A 26,844-nucleotide genomic window follows, 5' to 3' on the forward strand; every position below is an offset into this window, starting at 1 on the left:
ATAGAACAGCTGAGTAAATCCGCCAGGTAGAGTGTAGTTACTTGTGGTTTGTACATCTTTAAATTGGGGTTATTTTTTTTCTTCCTCCCAAGGAACTTACTGCAACTAATGCTAAGCTTCTGAGGGTACATACATACATACAATTATGATTTTGAAAACCTTTAAGAACGTAAGAGCCATTGTGGATCAGACCAAAAGCCTGTCAAGTCCAGTATTCTGTTCACACAGCGGCCAGCCAACTACTTCTAGGAAGCCCACACACAGGAAGACTGTGACAGCATTATCCTGCCTGTGCTCCCCAGGAACTGATTTAAAGAGGCATATTACTTCTGGCACAGTCATGATAAGTACTTCTGGTACTTATCATGACTGCCCAGTCATCCATGAATTTGTCCTCTTCCCTTTTAAAGGCTTCCAAATTGGCTGCCGTTACCACACTCTGTGGCAGCAAGTTCTACAGCTTAACCATACACTGTGTGAAGAAATACTTAATTTCTCTGTCCTGAATCTCCCATCCTTCAGCTTCAGTGGCTGGCCTCGGGTTATGGGAGATAGAGAAGAAGCATAGAATTGTTGAGTTGGAAAGGGCCATACAGTCTGTCTAGTCCACCCTGTGCTCAGTGCAGGATCAAGCTAAAACAGGGATGGCCAAACTTGCTTAACATAAGAGCCAAATAAAATAAACATCAGATGCTTGAGAGCCACAAGACATGAACATCAAAGGGAGGGAGGCAAATGGGAGGAAAAGAAAGCAACTAACTTTAAATTCATTCTCCAAACCACCAGCTGAGTTGGCATAGAGAAGTGGTTTAAAAGAGAGAAATGCCTCCTCCAGCCAGCCAATGGAGCAGTTTGGGCTTTGACACAATATGTGTGAAAGAGCCACATGTGGTTCCTGAGCCTAAAGCATCCATGAGAAGAGCTCATCCAGCTACTGCTTGATTCCCAGTGAGGGAGAGCTCACCATACTTCTAGGCATCCAATTCCACTTCTGAACGACTCTTACTGTAAATAAAAATTAGCTTAATACCCATTATTGCAAGTTCTGTGCCTACTGCCAACAGGAAAAGCTCCCTGCCCTCCTCTAAGTGACAGCCTTTGAAATTCTTAAAGAGAGCAATTATGCCCCCTCTTCTCTGTATTCTCAAATTCTTCAGCCTTTCCTAAAAGGGCTTGGTCTCCAGGCCCCTGGTCATCTTCATTGCCCTCCTCTACACCCACTCCATTCTGTCCACATCCTTTGTGAAGTGAGGCCAATGCAGTGTTTAGCAGGATTATGACATCTTGTAATGTTTCTCCCTGCGCACTCTCTCTACACCGTGCATTATTTCCTAAACCTCTGTAATGTCTCTCCTTACTTGCCTTTTGCCCCCACTAGGCTAAGCAGCCCTAAACAGTGTAGCAGATCCTTAAGGGCAGCTGGTATAGTTCCCTGGTCATTTTGGTTGCTCTTTTCTGCACCATTTCAAGCTCTGCAATATCCTTTTTTCAAGTGCAGTAACTAGAACTGCACACAGTATTCCAAGTGCAGTCTCATCTTAGATTTGTATAAGAGCTATATAATAGTGTCGGTTTCATTCTCTGTTCCTGTTCTAATTATGGCCAGCATGGAACTTAATTTTTACACAGCAGTCATACACTGGATAGATATTTCCATTGAGCTATCCACTGCCACTGCAAGGCCCCTTTCTTGGCCTGTTGCTGCCAGCTCAGATCCCATCAATGTATATGTGAAGTTGGAATTATTTGCCCCAATATGCATCACTTCATGTTTTCTCACATTGAATGTCATTTACCATTTTAATGTGATTTCCCCAGTTTATAGAGATCCTTGCAATCTGTTTTTGTCCTAACCAGCCTAAATAATTTGGTTTTATCTGCAAACTTGGCCACATCACTACTTGCCTCTAATTCCAAGTAATTTTTGAACACGGGTATGGCTTGTTGTGTCACAGGAGGCTGCCTGGCCCTACCATTGTTGTGGGGGGGGGGACTCATGAAACACCTCTGCGTGTCAGGTCTTCGATAGTCCAGCTTCATTTTATAATGTTGAAATGGGGGAAGGGGTGCTTGCTTTTCCAAGCAACAGTGCAATGTGAGTGAATCTGGTGCCAGTATTCCTTCAGGGTACGCTCCCCTTGCTGTGAGGTGTATAGAGGGTAGATAGCCAATCCAGAACATGAAAGATTATTCTGCTGCTTGTTGTAAATTCACACAAAACGTCAGCTCAAGTTCCTTCATTTTCATAGAGATTTTGACAACTTGAATGAATTGTGCTTTTCTTGTCGCTTGTATTATGCCCCTCACACAATGATCTGCAGGATATCAGGCTTCTCACAGTCCAAAAGGCATGGTTTTAGAACAAGTGGCCCTTATTAACACCTCTTTTACTTCATCACTACACTGATCCACCTTTTACTTCACTGCTACCTCTGATCCACTGATGGCACCTTGTACAACTGCTCTCATTCTTACTCTCAACTTTCCCTGAGGAGTGTCCACAGGGTGCTCACTCAGAGCCAGTTCCATTAAAAGAAGCAAATAGATTTGTGAAGATGATTTGTCATGTATTTGTCTATTTTCATACTTAATTTATACTGTACTTTTCTCCCCAAAGTGGCCCATAACATTCTCCATCATTCTATTTTGTCTTCACAGTAGCCCTGTGAAACATGTTAGGTTGAGAATGTGGCTGGCCCAAGGTCACCCAGCAAGCTTCCATGGCAGAGTGGAGATTCGAACCTGGGTCTCCAAGATCCTAGTCTGGCACAATATCCAGAAGGGGAAGACCAGGCTCCCCATGTATTAGGTTTAAAATGTCATAAATCAAATAGTGATTTCCCACTTGTATAACCAACACAGCAGCTTCTTTGCTTTTTAAATCATATGAAAAGTCTATGGCTGTTGATTTTGTTTTTAATTTTTCAAAATACAAAATGCCAGAGTGCTGCTTCCCATGCAGCAGCCTCCCACTGATACACACACACACCTGCCTCTCCAGTTAGTAAATGTTGGTGTTCTATAAAAAGTTCACCCAGATCCAATTTGAGATTAAATGTGTTATTAAACATTTTAAGTGGCCTCTTTTTCCCCTAAAGATACTGTTACCACCGATATATTAATGCACCCTGTTGTATCTTCAAATGCAAGTATGAGATAGGTAGTATAGATTAAACCATACAGTTTACACAAAATTTGGAGAAATTATATGTAACCAAGTGGTTCACCCATCAAGTAGTCAACGTTTATTTATTTATTTATCTATCTATCTATCTATCTATCTATCTATCTATCTATCTATCTATCTATCTATCTATCTATCTATCTATCTATCTGGGATTTATATCCCGCCCTTCCCACCGAGTGGCTCAGGGCGGCTTACAACATATATAAAACTAACATAAAAATATAAAATTACACTTTAAAATTAACATTTCATAATATATAATTAAAATCAAACATTTGTTATAACTACGTTATAACAACCTTATCAATGTTATCAAACACCTCTCAAGCCACAAGTTAAAAATGAGAATGAAGGAACAGCATTCCCGGCAAGGCAACTTTATTTATATTGGACACATTTATGATATATGCGGAAAAGGGAGGACCAGGTTCTCAAAAAAGTGTTCACATTTGTTTGAGCCTAGTTGGCACTTTGAGATTCCCCCTCCCCTTTGCTGTGGTCGAAGATAGCAATGGTTTACCGTCATATCTGGCCCTGATCTGCCCCCTATAAGAGGAATTAATAATTTACCTATACCATCAGAATGTTCTTAAGATTTAATTTAAATGGGTTTTAGACTAATTTTATATATGCCTGTGAATCTGTGTTTTAAACAATGCTGTACATTGCCCTGAGCCCTCTGAGGGAGGGCAGTATATAAATTAAAAAATTATTTGTAAAAATCTTTCTATCTTGTCTTTGTTTTTTTGCTATTCTCTCTCTCTTTGCTATTATCTTTCTAAAAGCTTATACTTGTATTTAGTGTCCTGAAGGAGTATTATTGGTATCAGTGATTTTAGTTCAAAGGGGAGAGGACATTCCTATTTGTCTTACACCATTTGTTTGAAGGCTTGAGATTAAGGTTGCCAACTCCAGGTTGGAAAATGTCTGGAGATCTGTGGGGAAGGGAGGGACCTCAGGAGTGATAGAGCAAAATCCACCATGCAAAGCAGCCATTTTCTCTAGGGTACCTGATCTCTGTAATCTGGAAATCAGCTGTAATTCTGGGGGATCTTCAGGACCTACCTGAAAGCTAGCAATCCTGCTTGGGGTAGAAATTTAAAATCAGGAATTGTGAGGGCAAGGTGAACTGTATAAAACAACTTTTCTCTGCTGGCTACCTAAATGAATTGCAAACAGGAAAGGGGGGCTATTTAAAAACCTATACGTTCTCATTCCACCACCACTTAAAAATTTTTTTTTGAATGCACCCTAAGATTTGTAGATCATTGTGGTAGAGGGCATATGTCCCTGGTTAAGAATCACTGGTATCACAGGGGGTATTTGAGTATTGGTCTGTGGTATAGGATTGACGAAGTTACAAGTATGTCAGTCACAAGTTTTGTGTGTTTGTTAGAGAGAATGCTACAGTCTTTCTAAATTCAGTTTACAGGAAGGAAATCTTTACCAAATAAGGAGAAAGAGGAATTATCTTTTCCAAGAAAAATAAGGTCATTCTTTTGGGTCATCTATGCTGGGTCTCTGTTCCAGATACAAAATATCGTATTTGAGAAAAAAAGAAATATCTGGAAAGTTTTTGGTTTTTATCAAATATTCATTGTATGTGGTTATGTACTCCACTTCTTCATTCTAGCTACCTCCCCCCTCCCCAAGATGTTGGAGTACACCAGGTTCTGGGTGTTTGCATATGAATTCTGGATAATTGAGAGAGAGAGACTGCCAATTTGGTTAGTGTTGTCTAACACCTCTCTGATCAGAACTGGATTTGGAGGCTTTTGAAAAGCAGTTCTTTTATTGTCTACCTTTGCTTCTATCACTGGAGACTTGCAGATGGTCAGAGCCTCTCAGCACAAGTACTTCTAAGCATATGCAGTATGCCTTCATACCAAGTAACAAGAGCCATTTGGATTGGTTAAGAATTGTGAAGGTGTGGCTTTCCAGGTTGGCCTAAGTATTTCACCTCTTGTTTCAGAAAATATGTGCTGACAATAGGAGAAATCGTCTTGCCATTTTTGTGTAAAGTAGTCTCATGAATAAAAAATAACCTGGTTTTCTGGATCACAAAAATCCACCTAGCTGTCAAAGAATTGTGGCAACCAAATAGCATTGCCCTTGAACACAGAGTTGTTGCTGGTTAATATAAAATGATAAACAAATTATTCTATGCTAAACCTTTTAATACCCTGACCTGGATCTCATCAGATCTTGGAAGCTAAGCAAGGTTGGCCCTGGTATTTGGATTCCAGAGTTGCAATGCAGAGGAAGGCAGTGACAATGAACCTCTGTAAGTCTCTTGCCTTGGAAGCCCTACAACGTTACCATAAGTCAACTGTGACTTGATGGTACTTTACGCACACACACAAATTCTTTTTATACCCAAACTAATAGTCATCATTATGTAATAATTAGGCTAATAATCCTAACCCTTCTCTCAGCTTGTGCAGCACCCTTGTGCAGAAGTGATCCTCTGCTGTAAAGCATATTTCTTCAGCAATAGTTGCTTCCACTTAAACAAGACCAGTGCCTTTCAAGGCACCAAAAATGCCTAGTGCCAGAGTGACATTGTCTGCAGCAGCAGTTCACCTTTGACCAACTATTGACGAGTTAGTCCTACATTGTACCACAAGACAACTTTGGTGCATTGCAGAGATGATGTGGTAGAGCTCATTTGCCCTGAGACATCCAAAAATATTTACCTTATATTCCAGGAGAGGAGAGGGAAGGCAAAAAAAAAAAAAATCTGTTTTACCTTCAGTATCAGAAGCTTTTTCACAAGATTTCATGTAGAATCCTTATCAGCTACTTAACAACAAATGAAAAAGTGATGTTATTACTCATATTTCAAAGTCATTTTGCTACCAAAATTGCCATGATCAAAGGCCACCGTCCTGGGGACAACCTTGTTTGTCTGTGTCTCTGAGGATGTACCCCTCCCTCCCTCCTTCCCTCATTTTTTCAGTTTGTTTTTTCAATAAATCAGACTTTGTGTCTCACCCGTAGGAGAAGCTGTTGCAACATGAACCACTGCAGAATGCTAACTAATTTCATAATGCTCTGCATAAGGTGACCCACTTGCAAGTTTATCCTGCAGTCATGCTTTAAGCTCCGTTTCTGATTTATGTAACAGCATATTGGTTTCATCTGATAACTATCGAAACTATTCCCCAGCTATTTGTTACCTTCCTATAAGTCATCTCTTTGGTTTGTGCTGTGCTCTGATTTAAGAAAAAAGATAAGTTTTAGTTTGCTAATCAATATTAGAATAACAAATGCTAAGTAAGAAAATAAATACTATTTATACATGGAGAAGGAGAAGCAGGTAAATGTGTTTGGTATGTTTTGCCTTTATTTTGTTGTAGGGGTAGAGTTGGTCACAGTTGCTTTCCAGCCTTCAGTTCTTCATTTTTTTCTGGAGACAGAGTCTCGTTTTCTTTGTCCCATGCTTGTACCCCAAATATATATATAGACTATATATATATATACTAGATATACTAGATATATACTAGATATAAATATATACTAGACAGCTTCTGCCATGGAGTCTGTTTCCTTTCCTACTAGTGCTTTCTATTTGCATAAGATCAGTGCTTTTTTCAATGAGTCCATGTGCAGATGTGTTAATGGAAGAGAAAGTGCTCTCTATAGCAAACATTGTTTAGCACATGTGGAACTTCTCCAGAGCATCCAAATCTTTATTGACATAAGTGGAGTATACATTTGATTATTTAAATCACAGTTTTTCACACTCTTCCATATATCAATAGACAATGCCTTGTTCCAAGCTAAAAGGTATTCACAATGTGATTTGTGAAAACACCTCTAACAAATAAGTCTCTTATCTCCCTGCAAGATAGGTAGATGTTATATGGTGAACTGCACTGGAAAGTTATGCTCACAGCATCACTATTGCAAAATGACTGTAATTCTACAGATGGGTTTCTACTGGCTTCTGGATCCTCTGCAGCTATGATCAGTGCCTTTTATCAGATTTGGCCGATTGGCCAGCTGCACCCACAACTGGAGCAGAATGCCACTGGCATTTATTCTTTGGTGATTTCTGGGTTAGCATATTATACACTAATGACTATATGTTCCTCTACTCTTGAAAGCTGTTCAAAAACTACTAGCGTTCCATAGCGCTATTGCTCATCTTTGGAATGAGCAAAATACAGTATATAACATGGGCATTGTTCCAACAACTGTATTAGCTCTGTCTGTGTTTCCAGGTATATTCAAATATGAGTTTTGTCCTCCAGTCTGAAAGGTTTCAGCCTAATCTCTCTAGAAACACCCATTCTCCTATGAGCCCTTTGTAAGCAGAGAACAAGGTCTTTTCAGTGGTAGCTTCAGAGCTGTGGGATCTGTTTCCATTAAGACCTCGCTTGTCTCAACACTTTCATCTTTTGGGGGAAAAGTGAACAATTTTTAATTTTGCTGGGTGTTTGAGACTGAATTTAAAAAAAATTTTTAAATATTTTTTAAATATTTGTAAAAAAAATTAAAAAAATATTTAAAAATATTTCATTCTGGTGCTGAAATAGGATGTGCTCTGTGGTGGTCTAAATTTTTCTTGGGCTTTTATTTATTCATATTTGAGTATGTAAACTGGTTTGGAATCCATTTAACAAAAAAAAGAGTAAATTCTGGCTTTGAAAATAGGTCCTTTAGTGGAGTCCTGATTCTAATTAAACCCTGCTTCTATGATATTTTAGCTGCACAAAATCAAAGCAATAATCATGGAAGCAAATTTCAGAAGTAACTTTGGGCTGGCTTAGTTTAGTACCAAGGTGATTTAATTAATAGGTATGGATAAACTTAAAATAGTGCTGGACTTTTGATTACCTGTTATTGAATGTTCCCTGTAACCTTGATTATGTAAGTTAAAAGCGTAGAGGGAAAGCATAGAGGGAAAAATTTTCTTGGCAGTTTGATCCATCTGTTTTGCCCTCCTGCTGTTCTCTTAGATTATTGCCATTGAGCTACTGGCTAATAATTTCTTCTTCCCCACAACATCTTCATTTGCAACAAAGTACCCCTCTCATCCTTAAGCTCTGTAAAATTTTGCACCATCCTCCTTCTGTTTTGGCTGCATACCAGTGGCCCAATTTTCTGGTCTCCTTCTTTTTTGTGGCAATGTAAGCTCATTTTATCTCAAAGCATCTGTGAGGTTTTTCTCTATCCAGACTTGACACTTCACATCCTTCACAGAAGTTACCCAGTTTTTACAATATCTTGTTAGGAAACTTCTTTCCTCACCGTCTGCTCTAGGAGTTAATTTTATAGGAAGATCACTCTGAGGAGAAGATGATAGTGGGCTAGCACCTTTGCTCATCCTCCAGAGTTTGCTGCCATCAAATTCCGTTTCCCTTCTCATACCTCCATTCCCGTGGATTGGCCATTGTGAGGGGTTATGGTATTCTTCAAGTGGCTGAATTTACCATGGGGGATTTCAGTTATCAGTTTTTCTCCTAAGCTATTACAACTCAGCTAGAGACTGTGAGACTCTTGGATAAGCAACACAGGCTTTTTTAAAAAAAAAAACTTACTATATATGTGGTATTAGTAACCAGTACTCTTATTCTATTTGCCAACCAGTTCTGAATTTCTTCTCTTATAGCACTCATTTTTTTGTCGACTAACAGAAGATAAAAAATCGGAAAAATTCTTCAAAGTGTTTTATGATCGCATGAAAGTAGCCCAGCAAGAAATCAAGGCTACAGTCACTGTTAACACTAGTGATTTGGGAAATAAAAAGAAAGATGATGACTCAGACAGGGATGTACCTGCCAGGAGAAAAGGTAACTTTAGCACCACAGTTTATAAGGTAGAATGATGAAGTTCTTCCACTGATGTTCTAGTCCACATCATGGAAGTTCAAACCTGTTAGAACACCATTCCCATTTCACTCATTTGAGACATTGCTGAACAGCAGGGCTTTTTTTCTGGAAAAAGAGGGACCAGAACTCTCAAGAGGGAAACGAAGGAGAAACACACACATGCCCCTCATGAACTTAACATTTTTTGAGAATTTTGTTTCCATGAAGAGGATCCAGAACTCCACTCCGCCATGTTCCCCCAGAAAAAAAGCCCTGTGGTGTTCTTAAAATGAGTCTGCCAGCCAGACATGCTGCTTTGATGCCTCCTGCTCCAAAGGCAGTAGAATTCTGCTCCTACTTAGTCTTGAATACAGCATCTCCCATGTTCTAAATTTGGAATAGAGATTAGAAATTACTTAAAATGTGCACATTTAACCTCAAACTCTTCCCCACAACACTCCCCTTTTTTCACATTGATATACATGATGCATCAGTACATGTTTCTGTTTTCCAATAACATGTTGTTGCGCAAAACTGAAGAGGGTTGCTTCCTAGTGGCATGTTATCAGTAATCAACAGTGTATATTGATGCATATGAAACATGTATATATACTGGAAAATACAGCTTAGGCAACAAGTAACAAATAGCTGAATCCATCATTACATTTGTATTACCCCAGAATTCTTAACTTTTTGATTTTTTTAAATAGAGAGAGAAATAATTTATACAAATTCCTAACATGTTGAGTAAATAGGTGCCTTAAAATCAGTTTGGAGTTGCAGAAAAGGAACAATGAAACATGGGAGAACTTTTCTTCTTGACAACTTGAATTATTGCCCAGCCTCTGTAATTTCTGATCCCTCAGTGAAAACAGTTTGTATGTATGATACGATTTTTCCTAATGCTACAGCAAATAGCATGTAGTGTTTGCCACATACTAGGTCTTTTTCTTTGAAAAGTTCTAGAACTTTGGCAGCAGGTGCCTTTTAGCATTGTATATGATCATTTATTGAGACATCCAACAATGGATACTTAACATTTATTCCATAACAGATTCTTTAAAATTAAAAAGGAGGTTTATTCTACCAGTTTTCTATGCTGCCTCTTCAAGAGTCCTGCTCAAGGTGGCTTACAGTGATTTACACTGAAAAGCAGAGTGCTTGGTGATTATGTGTTAATCCTGCTAGAATTGGTGGATGTATTTGTTCAGTGACTTGGCTGCTAACTTGCTAATGGAATTTGATTTTCTAGTGTTGAGGGAACCCATGACCCAAATTGCAGAGGAAGTGCGGGATCAGTTGGTTGAAGCGTCTGCTGTTACAAGGAAGGCCTATAACACTTACAGGAGGGAAGCTGATCCTGATGACCATTATTCAACTGGGGACGGAGTACAGTCTGCAGCAGACAAGAACAAAGATGAGTTGGAGATGAGTCCTGTGATCACGATAATGCAACCCATTCTACGGTTCTTGCAGCTGCTGTGTGAAAACCACAATCGGGACCTGCAGGTATGCAAGACTGCATGCTTCTGTCTGCTTTATCCTTGGCAGACAAGTCAGTCTCTCTCTTTCAGCAAAGGACATTTTCTTAATGAATAGTATGCTGGCCTGGGCACTGAGTGAAAATATGGTCAGTTCTTTAGGAGGCAGAATACTCCAGGGGTGGCCTTTTTTAGCCTGAAATTAAAGTAATGCAGCATCTCTGTTCTGTTGCTTTTTCCTTGAGTTGAAACTTATTTGAAGAACTGACATACAAATAAACAAATGCATGAACTTTGCTTCCTCAGGGCTTGTTCCTGGTTATACTATGGATGCTGTCAATTTTGGATCCTATAGAAAAATGTTACACAGTGTTGGACTAGGCCAGGTTCAATCCCCCCCTCTACCATGGAAGCTTGCTGGCTGACCTTGAGCCATTTGCACACTCGCAGCTTAATCTGCTTTACCATGTTGTTATAAGGATAACTGGAGGAGAGGAGAAGAGTGTAAGCCATTTTGGGTCCCTAATGGGGAGAAAGGCAGGAGAGGAGAAGCAAATAATAAAGCATAACTGTAGGGAGGATACTTATTCTTGATTTGGTTTTATGAGCAATTCCTGACCTTGCCATGTTACTAAAACTTAATGTACCCAGTTAGGGTTTTTCACATACTCCCAGAATCTGTATGTCTGTTCCCCTTGAAATCTGCAACAATCAGATGGTCTAGACCATGTTTTTAGTGTCATTCATTGTAAGAAAAGCTTGTAGGGTGCTAAATAAATATCCAGGGCATCAGGGGTCATTTTGTATAAAAATAGATGATGGAGCTCATCCAGGGATTGTTATGCAGCTGCACATACCATTCAATGGACAAGGAGGTGGAACTCTCAGAAGGAGGTGGAATTCTCAGAAAAGTTCAGGAGTTGTGCTCCTGTGAGCTCCCACTGAATCTGAGGCCTGCAGGGCATCATCTGGGCTTTTGGAAGTCTTCGACTAAGTTTTTATGTACTACAGTAGAAGGGCTAAACCTATGTTTGATGTTACTGGTAGTTGTTCCCTACTTCAGGTAGCCCACCTGAATTAAGTTAGAGTTGATGCCTTTTCTGTAATAGTCCCCACCCTACAGCTCCCTAAGGAGAAATAAAATATGTAAAAAGATTGAACATAAGAGAAGCCATGTTGGATCAGGTCAATGGCACGTCCAATCCAACACTCTCTCACATAGTGGCTAAAAAAGGTGCCATCAGCGGTCCACCAGTGGGGCCAGGACACTAGAAGCCCTCCCACTGTTGCCTCCCACCCCAGCACCAAGAATACAGAACATCATTGCCCTAGTCAGAGAGTTCCATCAATACCCTGTGGCTGATAGCCACTTATGGACTTCTGCTCCATATGTTTATGCATATGTTTATTGCTTTGAAACAACATCAGTCTCCTATTTATTTAGCATAGTTCTAAGACGGTGGTAGGTTAGAATGTTTGAATGGGCCAGGAATATCCAGCTTCAAGCACTTGTTTGCCATGACACTCACTAGGGGGTCCTGAGATTATCATTCCCTTTCAGGAAAACCAGCCTGCCTATATTGTTGTGAGGATAAAATAGAGGCAAAGAGAAACATGTTAACTACCTTCATTTATTTGGGGGAAGATTGGGGTAATAATTTAATGAACTAGCTAATGTTGATCAAAAAAATGATTTGAGCCTTTTCCACTCCTTCCCCCCCCACCCCAATTCCCTTCTATAGAACTTCCTCCGTTGTCAAAACAACAAAACTAACTACAACTTAGTGTGTGAGACTCTGCAGTTCCTGGACTGTATTTGTGGAAGCACAACTGGAGGGCTTGGACTTCTTGGTCTTTACATCAATGAGAAAAATGTAGCTCTAATCAACCAGACACTGGAAAGTTTGACAGAATACTGTCAGGGACCATGCCATGAAAACCAGGTAATGCAATGAATATTGTGGGAAACATGGGGCCTTCTTCCGTTCTTGTGCTGGCCCATTAGGACTATAGAGAGAATTGGGCTTATTTTATTGGAAGTCCAGGCATGTATGAGATGATAGGGACATTTAATGGGTTGTACCAGGTATTAGTAGAAAAATTACCAAGTTTTATATGACTTTTGTGCCTGAGGCATCATTCTGGTAGGTGGACATTCTTTGAATATGGAAAGAGAAAACCTAGAAGGCAATGGAACATATTAGAATAATCTGGCAAAAAGAAAAGTGGTCAGGTAAAGGCACCACAACTTAATGGCTTATCTAAATCAGAAATAATTGTGTTCCAGCACATTTCATGACTGAAAATAGACATTCTTGTGTATGTCTATAGCCTGAATATCACAAGGGCCATCATAACAGTGGAGAATATATTTCTCTGCATCATGCATACATTTCCTTCTACAATAACTTATGATGCCTACTGGTTTCAGCGAGCTCAGATTGAGGTAAAGATTGTCCAAACTAAGTGAGACCAGTTCTTGGGCTACTGTTCAGCTAAGGTTGCCAGCTCTGGGTTGGGAAATTCCTGGAGATCTTTGGGGTGGAGCCTGGGAAGGTTGGGATTGGAATGGGGAGGGACCTCAGCTGGGTATATTGCCATACAGTACTCCATCCAATGCAGCCATTTTCTCCAGGAGAACTGACCTTTGTCATCTGGACAGTATCTCCTGGCTCCACCTGGAGTTTAACAACCCTGTGTACAGGCAATGCAGAAAAGTGCAGTATATTGGTTTGGATCCTATGTGACACAATCACAGTTGCACTGTCTAAATCCCCGACCCCTTCCCAGTCTACTGTTTCCCCTGAAAATGTGCCCCTTTGTGCTAACAGGCCCTAAGGAACACTATAGGCATATAAGTGAGGGTTAGGAATCACCAAACATTTCCTTCTCTACTGCATGGAAGTGCCTATTGTGAGTTGAAAGGGTACTTAGAATTCACATCTATATTTTTTTAATATAGTGCTTCATTCTCTAGTGAATGTAGTGGTTTCAGTTATTACAGAATAGCTGAAATCATCAAGGTATTCTGTCTTTAATTATCTGAATTAGTGGTTATAGGAGGGGGTAGAAGTGAGTATTAATATTCACTACTGCACATGCAAACACGCCCTCAGACTCTACAAAATCCTTCCCCAAATATCCTCAAGACAGTGATTTATGAGAGGCAGGATATAAAGGAACTTTTCTGGGCATTTCCCCCCTCCTGCCTCCATCAAGCAGAGAAGTAATAAAGGATAGACAAAGATTTCAGGTTTTCACGGCTGGTAACATCATTAGGGTTTGTAGACTCTTTCGGGATCAAGTGCCGTGTTCTACTGGAGAAAGTTTTCCTTCCAGCTGAGAACGAAACGTCTGGAAGGAAAACTTTCTCCAGTAGAACACGGCACTTGATCCTGAAAGAGTCTACAAACCCTAAAGGATAGACAGGTTAACCTTCCCCCTCCCATGCAACCCTCTTGTGCTTTTTATCACCTTCTTGAATGTGATTGGAATAGATCGAGCACTGGGGTTACCAGGTTCCAGGTGGGGCCTAGAGTGCTCTTGGAATTACAACTGATCTCCAGACTACAGAGATCAATCCCCTTGGAGAAAATGGCCACTTCTGAAGGTGGTATCAGTGGCATTGCAAGCCTGCTGATCTTCCTCCTCAGTCTATACCCCCAAGTTTCCAGGAGTTTTCAAATCCAAAGTTGGAAACTCCATCCAGGAATCTTGTGTGTAATGTGACCTTTACCCTCGAATTAGTTTGTAAAAGTATTTGCTTCAAACTGTGGTGACTCTAGAAATCCTTGGAGAAGAACACCTTCCCCCTCCCCCATGAAGGTAGTACTTACACACCTAATTGGCCATTTCACTGTCAATTACGACTAGGATTGCCAGACCTCTTGGTGGAGGTAAGGGTCTGTTACCACATGGCCCTGCCCCCCAGCCCCCAATCAGCTGGCCAGTGGGGGAACTTACAAGTAGAAAGAGGAAGGCCTATGCCATGTTGCCAGGGTTGCCAGGAAGTGACATCATGTCATGTTCAGGGCCAAACCTGGTGTTACTACTCTACCCACAGGGTTGGCATCAGGGTGTCTGGCACCCGAGGCAAGGCCCTGCCTCGTCCCCAGCAGTGGAATGGCTCCTGTGCCTCAGAGTACATACACTGCCCAGTCACCATCAATCAGGCTCCCAGGTCTGTGCTTCTGGAAGCTATGGCAGTATGGTGAGCAAAATTGCTTCCACTCCAGGTAAAAGAAGAAGTCATTGGATTTATATCCCACCCTATACTCTGAATCTCAGTGTCTCAGAGCCATCACAATCTCCTTTACCTTCCCCCCCCACCCTCAAAAGACACCCTGTGGGGTGGGTGGGGCTGAGAGAGCTCTCACAGCAGCTGCCCTTCAAAGACAATTCCTACAAGAGCTATGACTGACCCAAGGCCATTCCAGCAGCTACAAGTGGAGGAGTGGGGAATCAAACCCGGTTCTCCTAGATAAGAGTCCACACACTTAACCACTACACCACACTGGCTCTTGCTCAGCATGTTCTTTTTATCTGCCTCCTTTGCTGACTCATCCCCCAAGGCCCAGACGTTGCTCCTTACAGTCACATTCACATTCCTACAGGTGCAGGTCATCACTGTTTCCCTATCAGCCTGTCAGTCTTGGTCCTACAAGTATTCTGCTCCAGGAATTAACACTAATAGTTGCTGAGCGCTTCTTCTTTCTCTAGAGCTGTCAAGCATTCTCTCCTTCTTCTACGCTCTGCTGGTTTGGGAGAGGATGGAGGAGATGGAGAGACTGGCTTCTGTGGCATCTCTTTCTTCCCTGGAAGATTGAGCAGCCTGGCCATGACTGGGAAGTGTTCTTACTTCCTGATGCTTCCCCTGTTGGGTCTGTTGCTGGACCCAGCTACTCAAGTCGGGACTCCATCACTGTGGGGCCCAATTCTTCCAATACTGAGGAGGAGGCCGATGCTCTGTTATTTGGGCAGTTTTAACATAGAGTTTTTGCTCAAATACCAGAATGTTGTTGGCACAATGACATCACTTCCTGTGTGATGCTGGTGATGTGTCCTGGGTCTTTATCTTTCTCCTGGTAAGCCCCCCTTCCATCACCCAACACTTGCCAGGAGAGACCTGGAAACTCTAATTACGATTGATCCCATCTACTGTAGCTGAAATCATATCCAATATGTTGGCAGTCCAAATGACCACAGGAGGGGAAAGAGAAAGAATGAATATATCATCTCAACGGTTATGGGTACCTGTTTCTAGCAACTAGTATAATACTCCTCTGTGGATTGGTTTGGCAAAACAGAAGGCTTCAGCCTCTGGTTCTTCTATTCTGATCCATTCTCCTTGATCAAGTATCATGTCCTTGGATCAGTCATGGCATTCCTGGGTCAGGGTCTTTATTCTATCCTGGAAGCCAGAAGGCAACCAAGAAGGCTCCAGAAAAGCAGCTATGGTATTGCTCTTTGTGAAACACTCTTGCTATGTTCAAAGTCCTACCAGGCTAATAAGTATTAACTTGGGCAGTGGGTGCCATTTTCTGCTCCCGGGCATTCCAGGGCCAACATAGTTTGACACACACAAAATCTCTCTCTCTGAACACTTTGATCCTTTACAGAGGAATATGACTTTTCAGTTACTCCTCTTAAATTTGCATGTGGGGTGTTATTAATGCTCCTCCTATGATCAAAGCTGTTTCAGCTTTGAATAGAAAAAAAGCTGGGATGAGTGGACATTTTTGTATCTCCTGCATTGTTTGTTCTGTTTTTGTAAAAATGCATTTAAAAAACAAAGGTTATGAAATAGTAATGGATTGGCCAGCAATTATCTGGCATGTCTGTTTGAATGAATAAATTATTGCCTGTTCTGTATGCGTAGAAGTAATGGCAAATGAAATCAAAACCTAAGCATCCAGCGTACCAGAATTTACCATTTAAAAACAAAAACAAGAAACAGAATGACTGGCATTTAAAAACTGTGCTTGCTTATTCATTTACAACAATAAAATGCAAATTAATATATTGACCTTGACAAAGAAAATAGATGGCAACTGTTATTGTTTTATAACTATGAACAATTGTCCATGTGTGTGCCTGCAAACACATGCTCACAAAACTAAAAGTCATTTCGCTGTTTAAAAAGAAGTTAACTTACAGGGAAAAAATAACATTCAATAAACCTTCCATGAAACAATGCAAGATGTTGTCCTTGAGAGTGAAATTTGTTTGAGCATTGTACATGGACACACCAAGCACTGTTTTAAAGGACCCTGTGGTGCTCCCAGCCCACTTTATAATCTGAGGTCATGTCTGATATTAAACCAAGGGGCACTCTGAGATAGCAGATCTGAATGTTTCTCATTTCCTTGCTTTGAAGTGCCTGAGGCTTGGCATGTTTTTTTTTTAATGTATATATACAGAACTGCATTGCTACTCATGAGTCCAATGGTATTGATATAATCACGGCATTAATTCTCAATGACATAAATCCTCTGGGAAAGAAGAGGATGGATCTTGTATTAGAACTGAAGGTAAGTGGCTCCTTAGTGACAAAATTGGGCATAGCCATAGTGGCAGTACAGAAGCTTTTGTCCAGAGACTCAGTAGTGATGGGGAAAAAGTCAGCTGGGTTTGAAAGATTTGGATAGAAAGAGCGGGTCCACTTGGTGTCAAGTGGGGGTATTTTCTTTTTTCAATTGTATAAAACATTAACATAATGTTATGTACTTTCTCCTGGTTTTCATTTGTGAGCTAAAATATGAAACTTCACCTAGACAAAAACCAAGAACATGATTTTGACTGAGTTAATGACATATGGTTGTGTTATTGTTATAAAGATAACAATAAGGCAAGACAGTGGCATAGTACGGGTCTTGGTATCATGTCCACATAATAGAGACCTGGAACGTCAGATTGTCAGAACAGTACAAGTAATCAGTTGTGCACCAGGAGAGGAAGCATCAGGGCCAAAAGGTAAAATGTATTGGTCCAGCACACACAGCTTTTTCAGAAATAAGACATTTGGATGAGCCTGCACAGTGCACTGGTTAGAATGTCAGACTGACCCTGAGGATACCTGGGTCCAGATCCCCTTTCAGCCATAAAAGCATGCTTAAAGTGACCTTGAACCAGAAACCAATTACACGTTCTCAGTCTCTTTACAGAGCTGGAAAAAGTACAATGGAAGGCAACCAAGATGATTAAGGGTTTGGAGGGTAGGGATGTACAGTTCCCCATTTCCCAGTTTGGGTCTATTGGACCCTCCAAAAATTCGGGATTTCAGAAAGATCTCATATTCTGAAATAGGCAAAGTATTTGGGATTCTTTAGAAATTCCAGGGTTTTTTTTCACTCCAAGGGTACAGTAGAGGACAGGCTGAAGAGTCTGGAACTTTTCAGTGTAGAAAACAAAGAGGGCGTGACAGAAATTTATAAAATTGTGTTTGAGATGGGAAGAGTGAATAGAGAGAGCTTTTTCACCCTTTCCCTTAATATTAGCTCTCAAGGGCACACAGTGAAATTTATTTATTTATTTATTTATTTATTTATTTATTTATTTATTTATTTATTTATTTATTTATTTATTTATTTATTTATTTATTTATTTATTTATTTATTTATTTATTATGTTAGATTTCTATCCTGCCCATTCTAAGAAGACTCAAGGCTGCTAACAAGGGCAATAAGTTCAGGGCAGACTAAATAAAATACTTATTAACTCATGGAGTAATTAAACTGTGGAATTCCCTGCCAGTGGATGTGTGGATGGTTGTGAGCTTAGATGGCTTTGAAATGAGGTTAGACAGATTTATGCAGGATAGGTCTATCGATGGCTACTAACCATGGTAAGTAAAAAAGAACCGTCATATACTAAGGCAATATATCTTTGTGTACCAGTTTTAGGAGACAACATCAGAGGATAAGCTTTGGTCTCTGTGCTCAGTTTCATAATTCTTTAGGGCAACTGGTTGGCTCTTTGTGAAGCAATATGCTTCACTAGATGGACCACTGATCTGATCCAACAGAGCTCTTCTTGTGTTCCTGTGGTCTCATTGTAATGGTAAAATATAGAAGAACCATGTATGCCATCCTCAGTTCCCTAGAGGACAGGTAGGTTAAAAAGTGATAAAATTGTTAAGGAAATGAGTCTAGAAGCTACTCAGCTAAAAATCGTGAAATTCAAAATAGCATTTTACGTATGTGTCACTTTCAGCATTTAAAGGACTTTGCATATGATATGTTGTTGAAGCCTTACAACAGACCTATAGGGACAGCTAGTGTTATCACCCCGTATTGTTGCAAGGCTGCCAGGGAGCTGAAGGCCATGCAGTGAGTTTGTAGCAGATGCAACATTTGAACTAGAGACCACACAGATTATTTTGTTTTAATTCATTTATAGTCTTTCTCATGGAGAGACTCAAGGAGGTTTACATGTAAGAACAATGCATTAAAAACAGTATATACACTCAATCAACAATTACTCTACAGTAGTAAATCTAACTCTTATAGGAATGTTTCTTCTTCTTCCTGCTTTGTAATCCATGGAACTGTTCATGAACTGTCTTTCCTTCGCTTCCATCAGAACAATGCCTCTAAGTTACTTTTGGCAATAATGGAAAGCAGACATGATAGCGAGAATGCAGAAAGAATCCTCTATAACATGAGACCCAAAGAACTGGTAAGTTTCCGTGCATATTTCCAGAGTCAACAGAGTAAGAATTAATTTAGCAACATAAAACTGTCATGCTGCTAATTGTCTGACTAAGATCATATTGTTGGAGGTCTTGTAAACCTAGCTCTTTCATTAACCGAGTTTTTTCTACACCAACCTTAAATTGGAAGCACTTTTGGTAATTTAGGCAGTTATAAATTCTAAATAATGGCACTGAGCTTTTTTTTTGCCGGGGGGCGGGGCTCCAGAAGGAACATGGGTTACGTTCTTTTGCAGTTAGCATTTTGGAAGAAATTACTGGTTCTTTTAGCATGTAGTAGCAAAAGCAACCAAATGTCTCCTGGTATTCTTTAAAGACTAGTGCAAGAGCAAGTTTTGTATACACACCTGCACAGCAGGGAAGGGGAAAATACGATTTATAATAAAAAGATAAAATACCTTCTTGTAAGCAGATCTATTTTATAATTATCATCACTTAAGAGAGATTGAGAAAGATGGGAGCCCATAGGCTGAGCAATGAGCTGTTCTCTCCTCTTTTGATAAACCGCTGTTAATAGTTCTTTCCCTCCTTAGAAGTCTGGGAGAGGTGGTGGTAAGATCTCAATGGTTCCAAAAGGCCTTTGATACTGTGTTTGGCCAGTCTAGGTATCCTCTCTGCCTGCTTCTGTGAAAATCAAATAATAGAGGGGAAGGAGAGCTTCTGTTGCTCCATGGAAGTTCTTCCTGGTCGCTTCTTTGGCTTCATACAGGGCAATGCTAAGAACACTTTACTGAGTATAAGCCCCATTGACTAGATCTGCTGCAGACTGTGCTGGCAATATATCAACAAGAGGCAAAGGTGAATTATTTCAAGTCATTTAATGCTATGTACCAATCAACAAAGCCTTAAGGTATAATCAAATGTGTTTAAAATAGAGGCCAAGTGTGGTATAGTAGTCAGATTAGACCTAGGAACACCTGGAATAAAATCTGTATTCTGCCACAGAGGTCACTGGTTAGCTTCAGGTGAGCTACTGTCTCAGCCTATTTTTTGTGATGTGGTTGTGGTTCATCTGGTACACCATCTGCTTCGCATGTATAAGGACCCATGTTCAATCCCAGCACCTCCAGTTAAAAGGATCAGGTAGAAAAAAATATGGAAGACCTCTTTAGTTTGGAGAGCCAGTTCAGTGTAGTAGTTAAGAGCAGTGGACTCTAATTTGGAGAACCAGGCTTGATTCCCCACTCCTCCACATGAAACCTGCTAGGTGACCTTTGTTCAACCACAGTTCTCTCAGATCTGTTCTCTCAAGAGCAGTTCTCAAATAAGCTCTCTCAGCCCCACCTACCTCCCAGGGTGTCTGTTGCGGAGAATGGAAGGGAAGGGGATTGTAAACCACGCTTGAGACTTCAAGTGAAGGGTGGGGTATAAATCCAATCTCCTCTTCATCTTCTCCCTGACCCCCTGGAGAACTGCTGCCAATCAGCAGACAATGCTGACCTTGATAAAACAATGGTCTGATTTGGTATAAGGCAACTCCATGTGTTCATGGTGACTTTTGGGGCATTGTTGTGAGGATAAAATGTGGTGGCAGGGAGGCACACTACCCTGATCTCCTTAAAGGAAGTGTAGGATAAAAATAAAATAAAATAATAATAGCCTCCAAGAGGTTTTTTTTTGCAGTCAGAGTTAATGGATGACAAAACAGAAGCCTGAAATTCCAAAGTGCAGGCTAAAAGTTTATAAGCTCAACACATTGTGCCTGTTTATGGCAGCACTCCGAGACAAGAGTGTGATGCAACGTATTATCCAGCAACAATAGGGTGAGCTGAGGATAAAGTTTTGTTTTGGCTTTTATTCTACTGAGTCAAGTGATTCCTAATGTAGGCCAAATTTGGCAGCAAATACCAGCTTCTATTTAAAAAAAAAGAAAAGAATCAGGCTTGAATCAGCAACCATTGTCTCAAAGGAAAGGGGGAATCAATGTGAAATTCCTCTAGACAAGTTTCCATTCCCAGAAAGCCTGTGGTGGCATCAAAATATACCTTTGCCTTTTTTTGACTTCACATGTTTCGGTCTTGGTATTTTCCAATTTTGATCTCTATATGTCTCCCCCCCCCCCCCCCAGGTGGAAGTGATAAAGAAGGCTTATCTGCAAGGAGAGGTTGAGTTTGAAGATGGAGAGAATGGGGAAGATCTTGCTGCATCCCCCAGAAATGTGGGGCATAATATTTACATATTAGCCCATCAGGTATGATTACATTTATAAAAGAGCTGGGGTACAGGTGATCAGTTAGTCGGGTATACATGGGCTGGCTATTCAAGCTCAGCCCAGTTCAGGCACCATTTTATTGGGGCTTTAGTGCAACTTCAACAAATCTGATCCGTTTTGCACCTGCAGTATATTTACTCTGCACACTGATCTTACTGGCCCAGACAGCTGACTGGATTAATGGTGAAACTATCCATATTTCCATTAAAACTCTGTTATCTCCAAGACTTAAGAAACAAGTGAGCACCAGAGAAACACTGGTGGCAATCACGTTGCCCTTGGGGGCTACATTGGTACAGGTAGAGTGTATCTTCAAAACAAGCACTTAACTGTGCAAATATTTTCACTAAGACCTTTGTGCTGGTATGTATGCACTATGTCTTGATAATAAATACTCTGGAGGCTTTCAGCTGTGCTAATAAATAATAATAATAAAACTAGTACAGTTCATGTAACAAAGCTCAGTGCATTCCAAATAATACAGAATCAGGGATTTCTCTTTGTCACAGCCTGGGATTCATGGTCTCCCCTTACCCTTGGCCATAAAAATAGAAAGGGTTTTTTTTAATTGTTCTTTTATTTGGTGGGTAGTGTGGTTTGCTGTTCTGAAAGTTTTGTTTTGACTTTTTGTTTGTGTGTTATGCACTGTGGACTTTCCAACGTTTACGAGGAAGCTTCATGCTCTCAGTATTAATGGGGACAGTCAATTGTATAAAATCTTTCAGTACTACCCCTGTATTCACAAAAAATTCATTACGTCAAGGATCCTCTTCTGTTTTGTCCTGTGTAGTTCTTGGAAGGTCAGTGTCCAAATAGGAATAGAGATGTAGAATGATGTTACCAGACAGTAGTGTTTTTTAGTGAATCCTTGTACCGTAATGCAATTCACATGTTTCAGCAGTATTGTGGTACAGGGATAGAAATATGGCCTGATCTCTTCAAGCTGGGCAATCAGAGAGACTTGCATCAAGGAATATGCAGCTTGAATAGATCTGTAATAAGTCATATGTGGGGGTGAAATGTTTTTTTTAAAAAAAACCCTGCTTTTAAGGCATAGGCTCCCATTCACCATCCCACCTTTATCCTTACCAAGTGCCCTAGTCTGATATAAATCAAGGCTGCCACTTTTTAAGCTCTGTCAGTAGATTGTTTTGTTTTTTTTAAAAAGGAGCCACATGATGGTTTCTCCCCTCTAAACTGTCCATTTGTTTCAGCTGGCTCGTCATAACAAAGAACTGCAGAACATGTTGAAGCCTGGAGGTCAAGTAGAAGGAGATGAAGCTTTGGAATTCTATGCCAAACACACAGCTCAGATTGAGGTAGAAACTAGGATGAAATGTGGTTATCTGATACAGTTAACCCAGTTCTTTCTGGCATTTGATATTATAATAAAAATAACCCAAATGTTATGATATTGAATTAGAAATCCAGTTTCTAAACGTTCTTCAGAAAAGAGTCAGACACGTTACAGTAATGAAAACCATGAAAAGCTTGAGTTCCTACCAGTTATCAAAGTGACATTTCAGTGTATGAAGAAGTTACATGGTTTTAATTTTTTTTTAAAAAAAAACTGCAACCCTGCAAGTTAAACTAAGTCCTCTTTCTTTAGATTGTTCGATCAGATCGTACGATGGAACAAATAGTCTTCCCTGTGCCCAGTATATGTGAATTCCTCACCAAGGAATCGAAACTACGGATTTACTACACCACAGAAAGGGATGAGCAAGGCAGTAAAATAAATGACTTCTTCCTGAGATCAGAAGACCTATTCAATGAAATGAATTGGCAAAAGAAGCTAAGAGGTAAGCTAATTCTTCTCAGGATGAAATACACATAACTATAGCATCTCATAGGGTTTTCTTTTATTATTCGAAACCAAGATTATTAACACAGAAATGTGCTTTCAATAATGCAAATGTCTCCAGGAAGTCTTGGGTAAACATTGGCTGTGCCTGTTGTCTGTTTCCAGACAACATTTACTAATTTATCTTTTGAAAACAGACCTAGGGAAGCAACCAGAATATTATGCAGATGGACATATTTGTAGCATTAGAGGAGTTGAGTGTTAATTTGAGGTGGCCAAAATGTTCCCTGGATTCTTGTATTGCACATAATGCTCATAGTTACAAAAACTTCCATACAGGGTCATTTTTGGACCCTTTCAAATCTGTTTCAGGCCTCGTTATGAGACTAAAACAGCCTTGGTTGGATGATCTATGCTGGGAGATGGACAGAGAAAGTGTGACTCTGTTAATTCTCCTCAGTCCCTCAGCTTTTGAAAACATCAATTGTGGTATCCTTCTGGACCACCTTTCTGGGTTGGGACTGGTAGGCAACAGTTTCTATATTAGGAAGACTTCAGTTGGTGCAGAAAACTGCATCCAGAATATTGACTGGAGTGGGGTATGGGGAGCATATCACTCCAGTCTTGCCCCATTAACATGGGGTCCCAATCTGTTTCTGGGTGCAATTCAAAGTGCTGGTGTTGACCTTTAAAGCCCTATATGACTTGGAGCTAGCATACTTGAAGGACCACCTACTCCCTTACAAACATACTCAACCGCTACTAACATCTTCCAAGGCCAAACTTTTGATCCCGCTGTCTTCTGAGATTAGGCAGGTGGCAGCCCTGTAAAGGGCCTTATCAGCTATGATACCCAGACTCTGGATCTCGCTCCCCAGAGAGGCCTGTAGCCTTCTGTTACAGTCTGCTGCCAGGGAGGAAGACTGTTTCATCTGGCATTCCCTCGGTAATCTCTTCATAATAGGAGTTTTTAAAAAATTATATCAAAGAGATCAACTGAGAACAGGATGAAATTAAACTTAAAACCATTTGGAAGCAGAGCATTTTGGAGCTTTTGTGGGCAAAACCTTGACAGTAGCTGTGCAAATGTTGCAGGCATCTATTGGCTGATGTCTGCATCTCTAGTAGAATTGCCAACCTCCAGGTGGCACCTGGAAATCTCTTAGAATTACAACTGATCTCCAGGCTTTAGAGATCAGTTCTCCTGGAGAAAATGGCTGCTTTGGAGGGTGGACCCTGTAGTGTTATACCTTGCTAAGGTCCCTCTCCTTCCCAAACTCAACCCTCTCCAGGTTCTACCCCAATATCTTTGGAGATTTCCTAACCCAGATTTGACAACCCTGATCTCAAGTATTAATTTGTCCTGCTCATCTAGCTTTTTAAAATACTGTGTGTGTTGTGTGTGTTTAAAGAGCTCTAGCTATTAAGAGAATGCACTAGCAAGCCTGCTCCCTCTTCCTGTAGCATTTTCAGAACCATTTTTCTACCTGCCCTGTCTCCTTTCCCAGCAGTAGAGTATACATGAAAATGGGGGAGGGGGGAAGCAGTACATATAGGAAGCGCTCTCTCACAGGATGGCAGCAGCATGGCTATTTATTTATTTTATTTATTTAATAGGCTAATATTCTGCCTTTTCCCGTTATGGGCTCAAGGCGGATCACAACATATAAAAATAGCAATAAAAACCTACATATCAAAATTAAAACACCAGTTTAAAATTAACAGTAAAAACAATAAATAAAATGCACCATCGGCAGACAGGGCATAGCATATCAATAACCAGTTGCACTGTAATAAGCATGATGTTACCACACGGGAGGCCAAATGATGGAATAATAGGACGCCCACTGCCTCAACCATAGACTAGCCACTCCTGTGTCCATTGCAAGGGCATTTGGTCTTTGCACTGATAAATCTGGCAAGCTAGTCACACAAGGTCAAAATGTGTGAAGTACTGTGGGATCCAGCCAGCCTATTCTGGCCTTGTAACTAACTTTTGCTTTTTGTGGTGCTAGTAAACAGAGAAGTACATAGAAAGCTAGTTTCTGTTTCTTTGTGACCATTGGCCTAAAGGAAAGTCATAAATGCCATGAACTTACAGACTCTTAAAGAGCAATTATACGAAAAATAAACCTACTATGGAACAGATAATAAAGTTTTTACTGCGGCTGATAGTGTGTTTCTAGGAAAAGTTGGCAATACTCTGGCTTTGGGGCATTTATTTCCTTGTTAAAGGTATATGATATCATTGCATCTCTTGTAACATTCTTTTCTTCTTTTTTCAGCTCAGCCTATTTTGTACTGGTGCTCACGCAATATGTCCTTCTGGAGCAGCATTTCATTTAACCTTGCAGTCCTCATGAATCTACTTGTAGCATTTTTTTATCCATTTAAAGGAATCAAAGGAGGTACTACTATTTTAAAATTATGAACCATATATCAAAGCACGGGGTGGGGGGCTCCATTAAACATCTCTTAGTTTTGGGGACTTTTATAGAATATATTGTTTGGTTCTCCCTGAGCCTTGTAGAACTTCATTTCCATTGGTTGGGAGAGCAGTGAGGACTTGTCTTTGTAATACCTGTTTTGGTTACAGATACGTAAACAAGGGATAGAGGAAACAAAGACACTCCTACAACAGGAAACAAAACTGCTGATCTTGTCTCTGACTCTAAAGCTCCCCACTAGTTGATTTCTGTCCTGTTAATGTTCACTGCTGTCATGCTCCAAGTTCAGATTAATTTATTTCTAACTGACTTTCATAGCCAAGTGGCAGCTAACGATGGCCCCATAGGGTTTTCAAGGCAAGAGATGTTCAGAGGTGGTACCAACCCTAGACTTTTTTTGGTGGGGATCTGACCAGATAGTTAGATGAAGCTAAAGATGTACACAAGTAAGTGTGATATATATATAAAAATATATAGCTGCTTTTGACAAACTAACCTGAGTTCGATCCCGGTGGAAGCTGGTTTCAGGTAGTCGGCTCAAGGTTGATTCAGCCTTCCATCCTTCCGAGGTCGGTAAAATGATTACCCAGCTTGCTGTGGGGGAAAGTGTAGATGACTGGGGAAGGCAATGGCAAACAACCCCATAAAAAAGTCTGCCATGAAAACATCATGATGCGATGTCACCCCAGAGTTGGAAACAACTGGTGCTTGCACAGGGGACTACCTTTACCTTTTGTGACATACTAAGCATGGCTTATGACCTGCCAAAAGCTTCACAGACTGACCTCTAGAATGTCTTCAGAGCGTCACAAGATTCAAGTAAGAGCCAAAGTGAATATGATGGTGGGAAATACATGAACTGATTCCCTAGTTTATTTTGTCTTTGTTACTATCACTGCCTTTCCTTAACAAATTGCTAGATTCCCTTCTTGGAATTCTATGAATTCCAACTTTCTCTCATGTTAACACAAGTTTCCAACTTTCATCATTACTGCGGTTTGGAAAGGTAATAAGCAAACTGCCCCACCCAAATAAAATCACTGATAGTTTTATAATTCTTTGAATTACAGACTATGGGCAAATGGGGCTACCCCCCACGTACCTGAGACTTAATATATCCGGGTGTGTATGAAGAAATAGTCCCATGTGCTCATAGAGTGACAAGAGCTATTACTGCAGTCATTATT

The 26,844-nt window shown here is 40.4% G+C and overlaps 1 protein-coding gene across 6 annotated transcripts in view; it reads left to right on the plus strand.

The window, feature by feature from the left end:
• Positions 1–26,844, plus strand: part of ITPR1 (inositol 1,4,5-trisphosphate receptor type 1) — a 353,195-nt gene that overhangs the window by 291,171 nt on the left and 35,180 nt on the right. For all 6 annotated transcript variants that reach the window (XM_060239586.1, XM_060239588.1, XM_060239587.1 and 3 more), the window contains 9 exons: positions 8,805–8,985; positions 10,256–10,512; positions 12,227–12,427; positions 16,904–17,014; positions 19,065–19,160; positions 21,263–21,385; positions 22,621–22,725; positions 23,016–23,208; positions 25,496–25,618. In XM_060239586.1, coding sequence (XP_060095569.1) covers positions 8,805–8,985; positions 10,256–10,512; positions 12,227–12,427; positions 16,904–17,014; positions 19,065–19,160; positions 21,263–21,385; positions 22,621–22,725; positions 23,016–23,208; positions 25,496–25,618 — 1,390 coding nt within the window. The remainder of the gene's footprint in view (positions 1–8,804; positions 8,986–10,255; positions 10,513–12,226; positions 12,428–16,903; positions 17,015–19,064; positions 19,161–21,262; positions 21,386–22,620; positions 22,726–23,015; positions 23,209–25,495; positions 25,619–26,844) is intronic.

This window comes from Heteronotia binoei, chromosome 5 (genome assembly GCF_032191835.1).
Source record: "Heteronotia binoei isolate CCM8104 ecotype False Entrance Well chromosome 5, APGP_CSIRO_Hbin_v1, whole genome shotgun sequence".
In the NCBI taxonomy this organism is placed as follows: Eukaryota; Metazoa; Chordata; class Lepidosauria; order Squamata; family Gekkonidae; genus Heteronotia; species Heteronotia binoei.